Genomic DNA, 18,360 nt, shown 5'->3' with positions numbered 1-18,360 from the left:
GTAAAGCGTCCCTGACTTTATTTCTTTCACAAGCACGGGGGGAAGGCAATGAGCAACTTAAGAAGAAATGACCCAAAAATGATCAATAAATCAGCAAACAGCTTAAAAACAAAATCCAGAAAAGAAAATTACCTGAAAAAAAGAGCTTATAAATGATAATACTTTTGTAAATTCATTTTAAAATGTTTCATTTTGATAATCATATTATTGTGTTACAAATTATTATATTTTTCTGAACGTTTCCATAACTTTTCTTTTTTATTTCTATCTAAACCTACTAAATCTTGCAATTTGCAAGTTGCTCATTTCCCTTTCCTTGTTTTCAAATAAATCACACTAATTTGTTCAGGGCTCAAAAGTTTAAACACTTCTGAAAGGCTTCTGAACATGCATACAAGAAAAGTGATTTCCACCCAGGTTTCAAAAGGTTAAAATGCTGGATGTTTTATGAGTTTTTACATCATACAATCTTATGCATGTGCTTCACATTAGTGGACCGTACAACTGAATTTTAAGCTCTGTGATTGGATGTTTGTTACTGATATGCATTTTAGGAATATTGGACTTACTGGTATCTATTAATGTCCAAAGCTTTTACCTTTCTCTTTCCATGGAAATACTTTAATTTCCAGTAACCTGACTTTCATTTGCAGAACACTGGATGCATGAAATAACTAGTTGGCAAATGTATATCCAAAGAACATGCAGTCTGCTTTGAGTATTTAAGAGTAAGCTGGAGTTATCATGACTCAGAAATGCTTTGTGTTAATGATTGCATCCATCATGTAGGCTATGAATCAGTATCTATGAATGCAAAAAAATATATGAAATCTAAAAAATGCACTTGAAATGAGTGACTCTTCATCTCAGGAAATAAAAACAATTCATCTGTTTTATTTTGCTAGATTTTATTCAGTGATGAAAATATTGCAATTATTGTTACATCCTACGTCCAATCAGTTGAATATTCAGACTTAAGATATTCCAGATCATTTTGGGAAGCAATTTAGTAATCCTGAATGACAGACAAATGAGTTTCTGACTCTGTGTGAGGTAATGGTTTGTGCATCTGTGTTGGAATGAAGAATAAAAAAATAAATAAATAAAAAAGAAAATGACAGGTTTGCGTCCTCCTGCTTTAAAATGGTGCTTTGTACTCACTCATTGATGCCCTCAACTAATCTGAAGTTTAGGTTGTTGGTGGACTGCTGTGGTCTGCCAGCGTTGTCTATGAACACCAGTTTGGATGGATCTGCCTTCCTTACCTGAATACACACACACGCACATCCACGCATGCGCGCGCGTGCACACACACACACACGCACATGCACACGCACACACACACACACAATCACACACACACAAGTTTAAATATGTGCACTGCAAACAACTGCAAAACTATGGCTTAGTTTCTGGTATTTCTAAAGAATTAATTAATTTTTGTAATAACTCTTATCTTTTTCCAAATGGGAGAGATGTGTACACAGTCAATACACAAAGTTTGTTTTCTCATTTTGTAGTCACATAAGAAGAAGACACATGTTTGATGGAGAACAGAAAGTGCTCTCACTGACAACAGTTCAGATTGTGTATTATCCAAGTTGTACAATAACAATAAATTGATTCATCTTGATGTTGCACTAATAACAAAAGCACCTCTGGATAGACAACTGACAATTTATTTTGATTGTAAAGATATGTAAAATCTGCAAACATTTCTGTTGTCATTATCAGCTGTAACTGTACGGTTTACAGAAATATAGCATATACTGTATATCTGTAAACCTATATGTATATATAGGAATTTCTGACCTGTTCGAGGTTTGTGTTTTGCTTATTGTCTGAGAAACAAGTGTGTATGCTATATTTGGAATACAAATATAGCATACATTTCAGCACACTCTGGTGTGGCCGCCAGACAGGACACACATGCTGACGTACTGCGGGTAAGCGTGTTACATCACTTCCGGTGTATCTTGTCTGTGTCTCTGGTAGCGTCTCTGAGCTGCTCCTACGAGCGATCCTCAGCTAATCTTCTAACTTGTTCCTTACTTCGGCTGCTCTTATCTATCTGTGACTGAAAACTCACATAAGTTTTACTTAATCACTCACAGCTGTCTCCTCCTCTCAGCGGTTTTTCCTGTGTATTCACAGCCGCTCTCTCACTGTTAGCCGGTTAGCTTCGTTAGCATTAGCTCTGGTTAGCGATGGCTTCTCTCTGCTCCTCTCCCTCTTCTGCTCTCTCCTGCTCAGTGTGTCAGATGTTTAGTTACTCCTCTGCCTCCTTCAGTGATAGTGGTACCTGTAACAAGTGTAGTTTATTTGCTGCGCTGGAGGCGAGGCTTAGCGATCTGGAAGCGCGGCTCCGCATTGCGGATAATCCCTCTGTAGCTGCGATAGCTAGCGAGCCCCCTGTAGCCGGTGCGGACCGACATAGCATAGCCTCTGCTAGCCGTCCCCCGGCAGCCCCCGTGCAGCCAGGAGGCTGGGTGACTGTCCGAGCGAAGCATAGTAAGCCGAAGCCCGCGGTACACCACCCACCCACCCTTCACGTTTCAAATAAGTATGCCCCTCTCAACCACACACCGACCGAGGACACAACCCTGGTCATTGGTAGCTCTATTTTGCGAAACGTGAAGTTAGTGACACCAGCGGCCATAGTCAAATGTATCCCTGGGGCCAGAGCGGGCGACGTCGAGTCAAATTTGAAGCTGCTGGCTAAGGCTAAACGTAAATACAATAAGATTGTTATTCACGTTGGCGGCAATGACACCCGGTTACGTCAATCGGAGGTCACTAAAATTAACATAGAGTCGGTGTGTGAGTACGCCAAGACGATGTCGGACACCGTAATCTTCTCTGGACCCCTCCCCAATGTGACCAGTGATGACATGTTTAGCCGCATGTCAGCACTCAACCGCTGGTTGTCATGGTGGTGTCCAGCAAATGATGTGGGCTTCGTTAATAATTGGTGCTCCTTTTGGGGTAAACCTGGTCTTATCCGGAGGGACGGCATCCATCCCACTTTGGATGGAGCTGCTCTCCTCTCTAAGAATCTGGCCGATTTTATTAGAGGCCCAAAGCCATGACAAACCAGAGTTGGGACCAGGTTTCAGAGTCGCAGTCTTACATGCTTCTCTGAGCTTCCTCTAGCACAGTCACACACCCATAATGTAAATGTTATAAAAACAGTGTCTGTCTCCCGACCACTTCATTTGTTTAATACTAAAATAAACAAAAGGGGAGTTGTACATGAAAATCTCATAAAAATTAACTCATCTCCTGTCATACAGCATCATAACAGGAGAATTAAATGCGGACTTTTGAACGTTAGATCCTTATCAACCAAGGCTCATTTAGTCACTGATTTAATATTGGATAACCATATTGATTTATTATGCCTCACTGAGACCTGGCTTTGTCCTGAAGAGTACGTTAGCCTGAATGAATCCACTCCTCCTGGTCATATAAATAGTCACGTTGCGCGGGACACTGGCCGAGGAGGGGGAGTCGCTGCTATTTTTGATTCAAGCTTAGCAATTCACACTAAGGCCAAGTTAAACTATAATTCATTTGAAAGCCTTTTTCTTAGTCTTTCTCACCCATCCTGGAAAACTTTACAGCCAATTCTATTTGTCATAGTGTACCGCGCCCCCGGCCCATACTCTGAATTTCTATCTGAGTTCTCTGAGCTTATATCAAGTTTAGTGCTCAAATCAGACAAAATTATTATCGTAGGGGATTTTAACATTCACATGGATGTTAATAGTGATAGCCTTAGTTCTGCTTTCTCCACACTTTTGGATTCAATAGGCTTCAGTCAGTGTGTACATAAACCCACCCACCGCTACAATCACACCCTCGATTTAGTCCTTGCATACGGCATTGATATTGCAGATTTATTAGTCTTTCCTGAGATTCCTGCTCTGTCAGACCATTATTTGATAACTTTTAATTTTTTATTACTTGACTACAAGCCTCTCAGTAAGAGCTACTCTTCTAGATGTCTATCTGATTCAGCAGTGGCTAAATTTAAGAAACTAATTCCCTCTGCTTTGACATCATTACCATGTCTTACAACTCCTGAGCACACTACTACTAACTTAAGTCATTCCCAAATTGACTATCTCATCGATAATGCTACTGGCTCACTGCGATCAGCTCTCGACACTGTTGCACCCTTCAAGAAGAAAATAATGAAACAAAAAAAATTAGCCCCATGGTTTAACCTCCAGATTCGCAAATTGAAACAAACATCGCGAAAATTTGAAAGACATTGGCGTTCGACCAAACTGGAAGAGTCCCGTTTAGTCTGGCTGGATAGTCTTAAAGTCTATAAGAAGGCCCTCCGCCATGCCAGGGCAAACTATTATTCATCACTAATTGAGGAAAACAAAAACAATCCCAGGTTTCTTTTCAACACTGTAGCCAGGTTGACTCAGAGTCACAGCTCTATAGAGCCCTGTATTCCTTCGGCCCTAAGCAGTGACAACTTTATGAATTTCTTTAATAATAAAATCATAACTATTCGAGATAAAATCCATCACCTCTTACCCTCAACTGACCTGACCCCGAACTCAGATAGCCTGATTATGGCAGCAAGGCCCGAAATTTATCTAGACCATTTCTCCCCCATTGACCATCATCAACTCTATACTTTGGTTTCTGCATCTAAGCCATCAACATGCCTGCTAGACCCCATCCCAACTAAGCTCCTTAAGGAAGTTTTACCTTTATTAGACAACTTTTTATTAGATATAATCAATGCGTCTTTTTTAACAGGTTATGTACCCCAGTCTTTTAAAGTAGCTGTCATTAAATCTCTTCTAAAGAAGCCCACTCTCGATCCTGAGATTTTAGCTAACTATAGACCGATATCTAATCTCCCCTTTATTTCTAAAATCCTTGAGAGAGTGGTTGCTCATCAGCTCTGTGACTTTCTCCAAGACAACAGTTTATTCGAGGACTTTCAGTCAGGCTTTAGAGTTCATCATAGCATAGAGACGGCACTAGTAAAAATTAATAACGACTTATTTATCGCTTCTGACACAGGTCTGGTCTCTGTTTTAATCCTATTAGATCTCAGTGCTGCATTTGACACCATTGACCATCAAATCTTACTGCACAGACTTGAAACCTCAATTGGCCTTAAAGGAACGTCACTAGCCTGGTTTAAGTCATACTTATCAGATCGTTCCCAATTTGTTCACATCAATGATCAACCCTCCGCACATACAAAGGTCTGCTTTGGAGTGCCACAAGGTTCGGTGCTTGGACCAATCCTTTTCACTTTATATATGCTTCCTTTAGGCAACATAATTAGAAAACATTCCTTAAATTTCCATTGTTATGCTGATGATACGCAATTATATCTATCTATGAAACCAGATGAAACTGATCAGCTATCTAGACTTCAAACATGTCTTAAGGATGTAAAAGTCTGGATGAGCCGTAATTTCCTGATGTTGAATTCAGACAAAACTGAAGTTATTATTCTTGGCCCTAAACACCTCAGAAGCTCCTTTTCCAACAATTTAATTTCTCTAGATGGCATTACCTTGGCCTCTAGCACAACTGTAAGGAACCTCGGAGTTTTATTTGACCAGGATTTATCCTTTGCCTCCCATATAAAACAAACTTCAAGGACGGCTTTCTTTCACTTGCGTAACATCGCAAAAATTAGACATATCCTATCCCAAACAGATGCTGAAAAATTAGTACATGCATTTGTCACTTCTAGGCTGGATTACTGTAATTCCCTATTATTTGGTTGCCCCAACAAATCTCTTAGGTCTCTCCAACTGGTGCAGAACGCTGCTGCTCGTGTTTTAACGGGAAGCAAGAAAAGGGACCATATTTCTCCTGTTTTAGCTTCTCTGCACTGGCTCCCTGTGAAATCCAGGATTGAATTTAAAATCCTCCTCCTTACTTACAAAGCTCTAAATGGTCAGGCTCCATCCTATCTGTCACAGCTCATAGTTCCTTACCAACCCTCAAGATCACTGCGCTCTGAAAACGCAGGGTTACTTGTGGTTCCCAAAATTTCCAAAAGTAGGTTAGGAACCAGAGCCTTCAGTTACCATGCTCCTCTCCTATGGAACCATCTTCCATTTTCGGTCAGGGAGGCAGACACCATTTCAACTTTTAAGGGTAGACTTAAGACCTTCCTCTTTGATAAAGCTTATAATTAGGGCTGGCTCAGGCTGCCTGGACCAGCCCATAGTTAGGCTGACATAGGTTTAACCTGCCGGGGGACTTCCTCTGATACGCTGAACTCCTTTCCTTCTCTCAATGCCGCCATCAGAAATCATGCATGTCTGTAAACTGCATTGCCATGTGCAAGCTTAGCTTAGCTCTGTGATAGCCATGTGGTACTCTCACTGCCTGGGGCTCGCGATTACAGAGCCTGGGTCTGTTGAACTGCACTATGCTAATCCTGTTGCCTCTCGGGAGCATTCCTGCTCCCTTGTTTCCTTGTTTCCCTGGATCCTGGCCGTAACCTTGACTGTGCCTGACCGTGGTGATAGCTGTGCTGATGCCGCGACCCTGCCTTTGGTTGTGCTCGTGCTGTGGCTGTACTGATTCTGTGCCCCCCGCTCGCCCTGATCGTGGTCTGGTCCTGGTTGCGCCGATGCTGTGATCTTGCCTTTGGACACCTCCCTTTCAACATATACATGAGACATCTCTATCAACATCATCATACAGAGCAATTACTAATTCCACACCTAATATGACATGCATCTGTTTCTATTATTGCTGTGCCCCCCCCCCCCCCTCCTCTCTCCCCCCCTCTCTCTCTCTTTCCTTTTTTTCCACGATTGTATTTCATTTGCTATTTACGACATCTATTGCTCGTCTGTCCGTCCTGGAAGAGGGATCCCTCACTATCCTCTACCGCTCTTCCTGAGGTTTCTTTCCTTTTTTTTCCCCGTTACAGGGGTTCTTTTTGGGGAGTTTTTCCTTGGGTGATGTGAGGGTCTAAGGGCAGAGGGATGTCGTACACTGTAAAGCCCTCTGAGGCACACCATGTTTTGTGATAATGGGCTATATAAATAAAACTGACTTGACTTGACTTGACTTCACCCTCAACATGAACTAAAAGAGGCTGCTGCAGACCAGCTTCTATGAAGTAAAATTACGTTTTATGAAGTCTGATGGCTCTTTAGATAACAGCTTCAGCTCCCATTATAAAGTGCTGTCTGACAGCAATGTCAGGCAGAAAGAAATATTTTCTATATACTGCTTCCTCTTAACTGAATTGATTTTTTTTGGTGGGCCTTTTCTTTAAAGTTGGCTAAACACACCAACTAAGGGGATTTTTCTTCAGTGTCATTTGATTTTATGTACGTGACACCTGGGTTTTTTGCATGGAAGTTATTGTAAACAAACATTGTAATTTGGTTTATAAAATAGTGGAAACTTTGAAAGAAGGAGAAGTCATGACAGCAGCATCAGTGACAGCATTCAAATTTTGCATTGGAGCCAGACAGGATAATGCGGTGGATGGACGTGCTGATGTACTGCGGTAAGCGTGATACCTCACTTCCGGTGTATCTCTGTCTGTGCCTCTGGTAGCGTCTCTGTGCTGCTCCTACGAGCGATTCACAGCTAATCTTCTAACTTGCTCTTTACTTTGGCTGCTTCTTACTTGAAACTCAAGTTTTACACAAACACTCACTGCTGTCTCCTCTCAGCGGTTTTTCCTGTTTAATCACACAGCTGCTCACTCACTGTTAGCTCGTTATCTACTTTAGCTTTAGCTCTGGTTAGCGATGGCTTCTCCTCTTCTTCCTGCTTAGTGTGTCAGATGTTTAGTTACTCCTCTGCCTCCTTTACCGACAGCGGTACTTGTAACAAGTGTAGTTCATTTGCTGCGCTGGAGGTGAGGCTTAGCGATCTGGAAGCGCGGCTCTGCACCGTGGAAAATCCCTCCCTAGCTGCAATAGCTAACAAGCCCCCTGTAGCCGGTGCGGACCGACATAGCATAGCCTCTGCTAGCCGTCCCCTGGCAACCCCCTTGCAGCCGGGAGGCTGGGTGACTGTCTGAGTGAAGCATAGTAAGCCGAAGCCCACGGTACACCTCCCACCCCCTCTTCATGTTTCAAATAAGTACTCCCTGCTCAGTGACACACCGGTTGAGGACACAACCCTGGTCATTGGTAGCTCTATTTTGCGAAACGTGAAGTTAGTGACACCAGCGGCCATAGTCAAATGTATCCCTGGGGCCAGAGTGGGCGTTGTCGAGTCAAAGTTAAAGCTGCTTGCAAAGGCTAAACGTAAATACAGTAAGATTGTTATTCATGTCGGCGGCAATGACACCCGGTTACCAAAGGTCACTAAAATTAACATAGAGTCAGTGTGTGAGTACACAAAGACGATATCGGACACCGTAATTTTCTCTGGACCCCTCCCCAATGTGACCAGTGATAACATGTTTAGCCACATGTAATCACTCAACCGCTGGTTGTCGAGGTGGTGTCCAGCAAATGGTTTGGGCTTTGTTAATAATTGGCACTATTTTGGGGAAACCTGGTCTTCTCCGGAGGGATGGAGCTGCTCTTCTCTCTAGGAATCTGGCTGAGTTTATTAGAAGCCCAAAGCCATGACAACTGGGATGGTCCCAGTTGGGACCAGGGTGTAGAGTCGCAGTCTTACATGCTTCTCTGAGCTTCCTCTAGCACAGTCACACAACCATAATGTAAATGTTATAAAAACGGTGTCTGTCCCCGACCACTTCATTTGTTTAAATCTAAAATAAATAAAAGACGAGTTGTACAAAAAAATCTCATAAAAATTAATACATCTCCTGTCAAACAGCATTATAACAGGAGAATTAAATGCGGACTCTTAAACATTAGATCCCTATCAACCAAAGCTCTTTAAGTCACTGATTAAATATTGGATAATCATATTGATTTATTATGCCTCACTAAGACCTGGCTGTGTCCTGATAAGTATCCAATGAATCCACTCCTCCTGGTCATATAAATAGTCACATTGTGTGCGACACTGGCCAAGGAGGGGGAGTCGCTGCTATTTTTGATTCAAGCTTAGCAATTCACCCTAAAGCTAAGCTAAACTATAGTTCATTTGAAAGCCTTTTCCTTCTAAGTCTTTCTCACCCATCCTGGAAAACTTTACAGCCAAATCTATTTGTTATAGTGTACCTCCGGCCCATACTGTGAATTTCTATCTGAATTCTCTGAGCTTATATCAAGTTTAGTGCTTAAATCAGACAAAGTAATTATCGTAGGGGATTTTAACATTCACAAGGATATTAATAGTGATAGCCTTAGTTTTGCTTTCGCAACGCTTTTGGATTCAATTGGCTTCAGTCAGTGTGTAAATAAACCCACTCATCGCTACAATCACATCCTTGATCTTGTCCTAGCATATGGCATCTAAATTGAAGATTTATTAGTCTTCCCAGAGAATCCTGCTCTGTCAGACCAATATTTAATAACTTTTAATTTTTTACTACTCGACTACAAGCCTCTCAGCAAGAGTTACTATTCTAGATGTCTATCTGATTCAGCAGTGGCGAAGTTTAAGAAACTGATTCCTTCTGTATTGACATCATTACTGTGTCTTACAGTGACTGAGAATACTCTTACTAACTTAAGTCATTCTCAAATTGATTGTCTCGTTGATAGTGCTACTGGCTCACTGCGATCAGCTCTCGACTCTGTTGCACCTTTCAATAAGAAATGAATGAAACAAAGAAAATTAGCCTCATAGTTTAACCCCCAGATCTGCAAACTGGAACAAACATTGCGAAAATTTGAAAGAAAAGAGTCCCGTTTAGTCTGGCTGGATAGTCTTAAAATGTATAAGAAGGCCCTCTGCCATGCCAGAGCAAACTATTATTCATCATTAATTGAGGAAAATAAAAACAACCCCAGGTTTCTTTTCAACACTGTAGCCACACTGACTCAGAGTCACAGCTCTGTAGAGCCCTGTATTCCTTTGGCCCTAAGCAGCGACGACTTTATGACTTTCTTTAATGATAAATGATAACTATTAGAGATAAAATCCATCAGTTCTAGCCCTTAACTGACATGACCCCAGACTCAGGTAGCTTGGATATGGCGGCAAGGTCTAGAATTTACTTGGACCATTTTTCCCCCATTGACCTTTGCCGACTCTCTACTTTGATTTCTGCATCTAAACCATCAACATGTCTGCTAGACCCCATCTCAACTAGGCTACTTAAGGAAGCTTTACCCTTATTAAACACTTCTTTATTAGATATAATCAATGCGTTTTTATGAATGGGCTATGTACCACAGTCCTTTAAAGTAGCTGTAGCTGCCACTCTCGATCCTGAGATTTTAGCTAATTATAGACCGATATCTAATCTCCCCTTTATTTGGGGAGAGAGGATTAATTAAAGGAACTGGCTTCACCCTGGAGATGTGGAACATAGGGCTGAATATACATGGAGAGCTTTAATTTCAGTGCCGTTGGACTGATGACCTTCTGGATTTCTAAGGGGCCTATGAATCTGAGAGCCAACTACCTGAACTTTACACTTAGAGGAACACCCTCTGACCAGCCTGGTAGACCTGGGCTTTGATATGGTGAGGATTGGTGGAGACAGAGTAGCTTTCACCTGAGCAGAGGAGCACAGCTTGGGCTTGTGACCAGATTAAGTGGCAATGGCAGGTGATGGCCTGAAAAGACCGACAGGTGAACTCTCTCTTTTGTGCAGGGAAGAGCAGGAACTGGAATTCCCTGTGTTTCGTAGCCACCTTGACATGCATCTGCAAAAAAACTGTGATACCCCGCCTTGGTGCTCACGACAACCAGGCCCTTGGTGGACCAGCATGAAAAGGGCCGAGCTGTCTATGAATGCATCGCCCCTGGCTTTCCCATAAATGATGCAGCAGCTGATATTGTGTCATTGCATTCAATCCCTACTGTTTTTTTTTTTTTTAGATCAGTGGGGGAGAGTCAGACATGCGTGTACACAGAGCCGTCATATGGTATTGTGTGAATTATATTAAACCATTACACAATGCATAGCATTTATAATGGACACAGCACTATGAAGCCACCGACTCACAGTGGTTACACTAGCATTATTCCTCTGCCCTCTTTCTCCTGGAGCTGGGGCAGGGTGTGTGTTTGCAAGTACAGTCCTGAGGCTTTATTGGAAATCGGTCTTGTGAACTACATTCAGTGATGATGAAACCATCATGAAGGACATAGAGGAAAATGCTCTTGAGGTATGTAATTTGTTTCAATAAAAAACATTTCATCACATCACCAACATGAACATCAACACCAACACATTACAACAATGTCGCCATTTACCTTGACATGGGGGAGGGGCTGGCATTGATGGGGTGCCTACGAAGAGGCAGTGAGGAAAATAGGGGTTGCCAGAACTGCACACCACTGTCTTTCTTTTACTCTTGGCCTGTTACCATGCTTCGTCGACGATGAGCAAGCAGCCAACAGGACTGCCATCTCTTTCCTCCAGCTGATTGCTGACCCCACATTACTTTTACCAGAAGTCAGTTTCAGCCACACATGGCAAGAGCCTGTTGCAGACATCCCACTGCCCGCTGCAGCAACACCTTGAATCAGAATATGAATATGACTATGCTGTAGTCCATAAAGTCATCCTGATCCAGTGACAGAGGGGGGAATTTAACTGTGGAGAAAACCGGCAAATGCTCAACACATTTCTAACAGCAGTTGCAGAACAAAAATATCTAGTCAAAATACTCGTCACACAGCAGCCATGGTTAGAGATTCCCTGCACCCCAACCAACCAGCTGACTGCGAAAGTGGGTGGGCCACTAGGCTGTCAAGGGGGGGCACACTGGATTAAACTTCTCTGTGCTATTCTGTACCCTCAGATAATCCACCATTTGGGACTCTGGTCTTTCAGTGGCTGCTGCCAGAGCGCCTCGACACACTGCCAGATGTCTGCAAGGGGGGGTGAGAAAAAAGTTGTGCAAGCAGGGCACACCAGATAATGACAAACAGGACTTGCCAGCTTGGGTAGAAATGTTCAGGGGTATCCTGACACTAAAAACTGTCATCACCAGTGGGAGGTCCTGGCGGAGATGTCAGCGCTGGACTGCAGAAACACTGTTATAAAGTGGTGAGATGTTGTCATCATCGCCAAACAAAGCTGTGATCTCAGCAGGGATGACTGAAGGTACCAGTGTCACCATGCAGGAGAAAAGGTAGTATATTTCTTATTTTTACCAACACAGCAATTAAAGCAAACAGCAGTGAACTGTCCCTTGACTGAAAAGAATTCAGTAGTCCTTGTACTGTTACTACAAATAACAGCCAAAGGCTTTTTAATGTTTCAGGACATAAAGCATTTTAATCATGGCATAAAAAAAATCAAAGTTAACTGTCTGTAAAGTTTAAATTATACATACCAGGATGTGAACTAGCCGCAGGTCCTCGATGTTGCCACACTTAGTGTGCAGCAGGTTTACCACACAGAGTTCTGTTGGATCAGGTGTGAAACCACAGCAGCATCTGTCCAGGCGGTCATTTATCTGCACCAACAGACAAACACACAATAGGTCATTAGTTTTTACAGTGTGAGGAAAAGCTGGTATCTGCTCTTGCTGATGCCACTGACACAAAGTTTTGCTGCATACAGGCTGCGGTAAACCCTACATTCGGATTGTTAGGACTGTATGCATCACGATGATTGTTTTCTGAGCGAAAGATTGAATTTATATTTTCAGTTAATATTATCAGAAGAATCCGAAGGACTTAACATCAGTCGAAGACAAGATGCTCTCCTTGGTAAAATTGCAAACATTAGTGAAACTACTTGCGTTGTTAGTAAGCTGGGTGAAATACAAAGCACTTGGGGTCATGTGGTGTAGCAAAGCAAGGAAGATATCCCATGGGCACTCCAAACTGATTCATTTTAATACCTCCAGAGGCTGTGGCCTGCCCAAGCGCACTTCTAATATGGTTAGACAGCTGCAGTACGAACCTGAGAACCAAGGAACAAAACAAAGATGATATGATATTATAGCTCTAGTTCTAATAGCCTTGCCAGATCCCTCCACTGGACTCTATAGGTAATAATCCTCCAATCACAAGCACGCTTTTGCCCACTGAGATTTGCATGAATGTAGCCAGCAAATAAGGACGTGCCTACAGGAATACGTGTGGAACCCATAGTATATAAGACAATACATAAAGCTGTGTGCCATCCTTCACCCTCTTCAGCAAGTGGCATAGGAGCAACATGGAAACGAGGTACAGGGTTTTAACTATGCCAGTAGAACTTGGGTTACCTTATTGTAACCTTTATTTTATCTCACACAGGTCTGCCCTCAATTAGACTCAGTGGGTGGCGCCCAATGAATTAACGCCCTGTTGGGACATAACATCAACTTAACTTCACTGATCCTGACTAGCTAAAGGTTAGAAGCTGTAGCCTGCCTACTTCTTTATAACCTAGGCAGCCAAAATGGAGAAGGAGGTTGCACTAGCCAACTAAGCCATGGTGGTAAGCAACCAAACTGGGCAGAGAGCCAATAAAACCGGCTCTCAGTTGCTCACCACAAACTTTCAGCTCACCGTACAACACACCCCACGTCACTGACTATCTACATCTGACGTCACAGTTTCCCTCACTAGCCCCTCCTGCCATTCAGCAGTCCGCACCTCCATCAACTCAGCACTCTCTGTGTACATCAGCTCCCCCCCATGGCCCCATCTATCACTACCCCATTCACCACCCACATTTCCAATAGAGACCATCATAGATATAAAAAATAGCACAAATCTGTCAATCATTCCCCGTCTGTCACTGCCTCCTCCTCATTCTTCAAACTCATCCAGATCACATCACCACTTGAAGCTGGCTCACCTCAACACTGGCTCTCTCAATAACAAAGGCCCCATTCTTGACGACTTCATAACGGACACCAACCTGGACTTCCTCTGTCTCACTGAAACCTGGCACAAACCCTTAGACTATTTCTCACTAAACCAGACCACATCCACAGGATTTACATAAATCGACAAACCCTATCCTAAATGGGCAGGGTGGTGGTGTCGCTGCTGTGTATAGGATGGACAACCAACATAATTTCCATCTCTGCAGTCAATTCATTTGAACACATTGTTTTTAAACTCCCTGGTCCCACCCCTCTGGTCACTGCTATTATTTATCCCCTGCCCAAATCAAACCCCTCCTTTTTCACTGATTTCCCACACTTTCTGACCCATCTTCCATACTCCTCAGTGATTTTAACTTCCATATTGACAATACACACTGCAAATCTGCCGACGACTTCCTGAATCTTCTTAACTGTTTCAATTTCACACAGCACATCAACTTCCCCACACACAGCCATGGTCATATTCTGGAGTTGGTTTGCTCCACTGGCATTTACAATCCATCAACTGTCAAATCTCAACCTCCATATCTCCGACCACCTGGCAATAACTATGGACAATGACATCCCCATTCCCACTACTAAACAAAAACGGACAATCTCCTTCAGAAATCTCAGTATAAACTCCCCCTCTGCTCTCAGCCTCTATCTCACGTCACATCTCTGCCTCCCCTCCTCCCTGTCTGACAATCCTACAGAACTTGTTACCTAATACAATAACACACTCTCCTCCTGTCTGGATTAACTGGCTCCCATCAAAATCAAAACTGTCTCCTTCACTCACTCTGCCCCTTGGTACACTCCCAAGATCCATGATCCATGTAATGAAATCCCGCAAACGCCAACTTGAAAGATTCTACATTCTACATTTCTAGATTCTAGATTCTACAAAAAACCTGGACTCTGACGACATGTCAAACTTCCAGCCCATCTCCAACCTCCCCTTTCTGACAAAAGTATTCAAAAGAGCTGTTACCTCCCAAATCAAGTCTCATCTCACCCATAACTCCCTCTATGAACCTTTCCAGGCTGGCTTCCATTACCAGTACAGCACAGAAACAGCTCTTCTTAAAGTCGGCAACAACCTCCTCCTCTCTTCAGACTCCGACCATCTCAACATCCTCATCCCCCTGGACCTCACTGCAGCCTTCAACACCATCAACCATACTGTTCTTCTCTACCGTCAACATTATCTAAACATCTCCAGCACTGCTTTCTCCTGGCTAAGATCCTACCTTACCAACAGAAAACAATTCATCAACATCAACAACTGCTCCTACTCCATTGCTCCTCTGCCTCAAGGTGTCCCACAGGGTTCGGTGCTCTGTCCCCTCCTTTTCATCATCTACCTGCTCACCCTTGGTAACAAAATCCGTTGTCATGGTCTTCATTTCCACTGCTATGCTGGCGATGTCAATCTCTACATCTCCACCAACTCTATCACCACTGAAACCCACTCCACACTCACCAACTTCCTCAAAATAAAATAAAAACTCGGATGCAAAATAATCCTCTCTTTGAACTACAATAAAAATGACATCATCCTCATCGGCCCCAACTCCCCCCAAAACTTCACCCTCAATATAGAGAATTGCAGCCTTCGCTCTTCTGACGCCAACCTCCTCTCTCTACCACTCAGAACCAAGCACTGAACCTGGGGGGACAGAGCCTTCTCCATTGCTGCCCCCTCCCTCCCCCTGGAGCTCACTCCCGAAACAAATTCAAGATTGTACTGACCCATCCATGTTCAAATCACTGCTCAAGACTCATCTTTTTAACAAACTTTTAAACTGTGACTGTGATGTGTGTTTTATATGCTGTTGAAATGCTGTTTGCTTATTGAATCATTTTATTGATACGCTTGTGCTATGTTGCTATGTTTTCTTTTTTTTGTGTGTGTTTGAAATTCTCTAGCTATTGTACATTGCCTTTGAGTGTATGAAAAGCCCTTTCTAAATAAAAAGTATTATTATTATTATCTTACCAGGCGTTTTTTAGCTAGGGCTTTTCCAGCCACACCATCACCAAAACACATTAACTGTTCAGTGTGTCTGATGGGGCCGTGCATTCAACATAACACACTAACACACAAACTGGGCAGAGCAAATGTAATTTTTCCTCCCTGTCCCCCTCATGGAGTGGACACCAAAAAGCATCTAACTGTATAACTCTCTACCTGAAAGAGCATCTTAGGTTCTTGGAAACAAAGGAGGGATCTGGACTGAAAGAAGCCCCTCTATACTCAACACGTCACAGCAAGCAATTTGGGGTGCACTGATAGGGTGGCTAATTCATACACTTAGCTGAAGTCAATGCAAGCAGCCAAGATGTCTTGAATAACAATGCCTTCAGAGAGAAGCACTCCAGGCTCAAATGACCCCTTTTTGTGTGTTTTTGTCCTGTCTTATTGTAAACTCATTTTAGATTGGCAAAATGTCTCACTATCTTTTCTTAAATTTGTGACACATTCTCTGTGGGACTATTATTTCTTCATTTATCTACTATCACAGGGCTGATACATACAGCAAGACAAACATTCATGTTCGAGGGGCCTGGAATGACTTAACCTGTATCTACTGATGTGGTAAAAATGTATTTCTAAAATCTCTAAATGAGGGCACAGAGCCAAGTTTGCATATATCTAGAGTGAGAGTTAAATCAGAGTTCAACAAAACAATGGATGAACAGCTCTGGTTAGGTAGAACTCACTCATTGTTGATACCTGGTATAGACTGATTCACTATAATATCCTCCATCAACTTGTACCTCACCCTATAGAAACTGTATAAATCCAATGAACTTTCAGAACTCTAGCCGATCCTCGGCTGCAGAAGCTAGCTCTAGGGTTGTGGAAGCGACAGTGAGACCTGGAGGGGCATGATCGGGAGAAATGGCCCCCCTGATCTGAACCTGAGTGGTGTTTTGTTATTGGACTTCTATGCTTGCCACAGATTGTCCATAACAAACACCATGTTCAAGCATAAGGGTTGCCATATGTGCACTTGGCTTCAGGACACCCTAGGCCGCAGTTCCATGATCAACTTTGTAGTTGTGTCATTGGACTTGCGGCCGCATGTCTTGGACACTCGGATGAAGGGGGGGCGGAGCTGTCAACCGATCATCACCAGGTTGGAGTTGACTTCGATGGTGAGGGAGGACGCCGGTCAGACCTGGCAGACCCAAACACATTGTGAGGGTCTGCTGGGAATGTCTGGCAGAGTCTTTTGTCAGAAGGAGCTTCAACTCCCACCTCCAGGACAGATTCGACCATGTCCCGGGGGAGGCGGGGGATATTGAGTCCGAGTGGGCCATGTTCTGTGCCGCCGTTGTTGAGGTGGCCGGTCGGTGCTGTGGCCGTAAGGTGGTCGGTGCCTGTCGTAGCAGCATCACCCGAAACCGTTGGTGGACACTGGTGGTGAGGGATGCCATCAAGCTGAAGGAGTCCTACTGGGCCTTCTTGGCCTGTGGGACTCCGGAGGGAGCAGACAAGTACTGGCAGGCCAAACGGAGTGCAGCTACGGCGGTCACCGAGGCAAAAACCCAGGCATGGGAGGAGTTAGGTGAGGCCATGGAGAACGATTTCAGGTCGACTTTGAAGAGGTTCTGGACCACCATACGGCATCTCAGGAGGGGAAAGCAGTGCTCTGTCAACACTGTGTGTGGTGGGAACGGTGCGCTGCTGACCTCGACTCGGGACGTTGTGGATCGGTGGAAGGAATTTCTCGAAGACCTCCTCAATCCCACAGGCCTTCTGGTGAGGAAGCAGGGCCTGGGGTCTTGGGAGTGGGCTCTCCCATCCCTGGGGCTGAGGTTGCTGAGGTGGTCAAAAAGATCCTCGGTGGCAGGGCCCCGGGAGGATGAGATCCGCCCAGCGTTCCTTAAGGCTCTGGATGTTGTGGGGCTGTCATGGTTGACAAGTCTCTGCAGCATTGTGTGGACATCGGGGGCAGTGCTTCTGGACTAGTAGACTGGGGTGGTGGTCCCTCTTTTTAATTCCTTGAGTGCCATTGACGTATATATACGTCATTCAAAAGCCAACGCTTGAGTGCCATTGACATATATATACGTCAAAGTGTATTTTTGGCGGCTGGCTCAAGGGGGCACTCTCACGCTCCCTGTGTGTAATTTTGAGACTGCTGGGATTTGTAGTTGTAGGTCAAAAGACAGTAGATCAAAACATGAATTGGTGTCGCTGGGATCAGAGAGCATAGTGATCTGTATGGAGGTGATTCAAAACTACAGCAACGAAGCTACATCAATTCAATATCGGCATAAAATGCCCCCCCCAAAAAACGGAGAGGGTCAAGTGGCCAGTTTCGCCAGCGGACACTGGAAGAAATTCTCATGGATCTCGGGCCTCCCCCCACCCCATGCTCTTAACTGATACGGGCCGTCCATTCCCTGTACAACCGGTGCCGGAGATTGGTCCACATTGCCGGCAGTAAGGTGGACTCGTTTCCAGTGA

General features: G+C 43.8%; 1 protein-coding gene across 1 annotated transcript in view; it reads right to left on the bottom strand.

Annotated features, from left to right (window-relative positions):
• Positions 1-18,360, bottom strand: part of gask1a (golgi associated kinase 1A) — a 35,251-nt gene that overhangs the window by 1,124 nt on the left and 15,767 nt on the right. The window contains exons 3-4 of the mRNA XM_042489140.1: positions 12,405-12,527; positions 1,162-1,265 (exon numbers count right to left, since the gene is read on the bottom strand). Coding sequence (XP_042345074.1) covers positions 1,162-1,265; positions 12,405-12,527 — 227 coding nt within the window. The remainder of the gene's footprint in view (positions 1-1,161; positions 1,266-12,404; positions 12,528-18,360) is intronic.

The sequence above is a fragment of the Plectropomus leopardus genome, chromosome 7, assembly GCF_008729295.1.
Source record: "Plectropomus leopardus isolate mb chromosome 7, YSFRI_Pleo_2.0, whole genome shotgun sequence".
Taxonomy (NCBI): domain Eukaryota; kingdom Metazoa; phylum Chordata; class Actinopteri; order Perciformes; family Serranidae; genus Plectropomus; species Plectropomus leopardus.
Note: the sequence above shows the minus strand (reverse complement) of the source record. Positions and strands in the feature narration are given on the sequence as shown.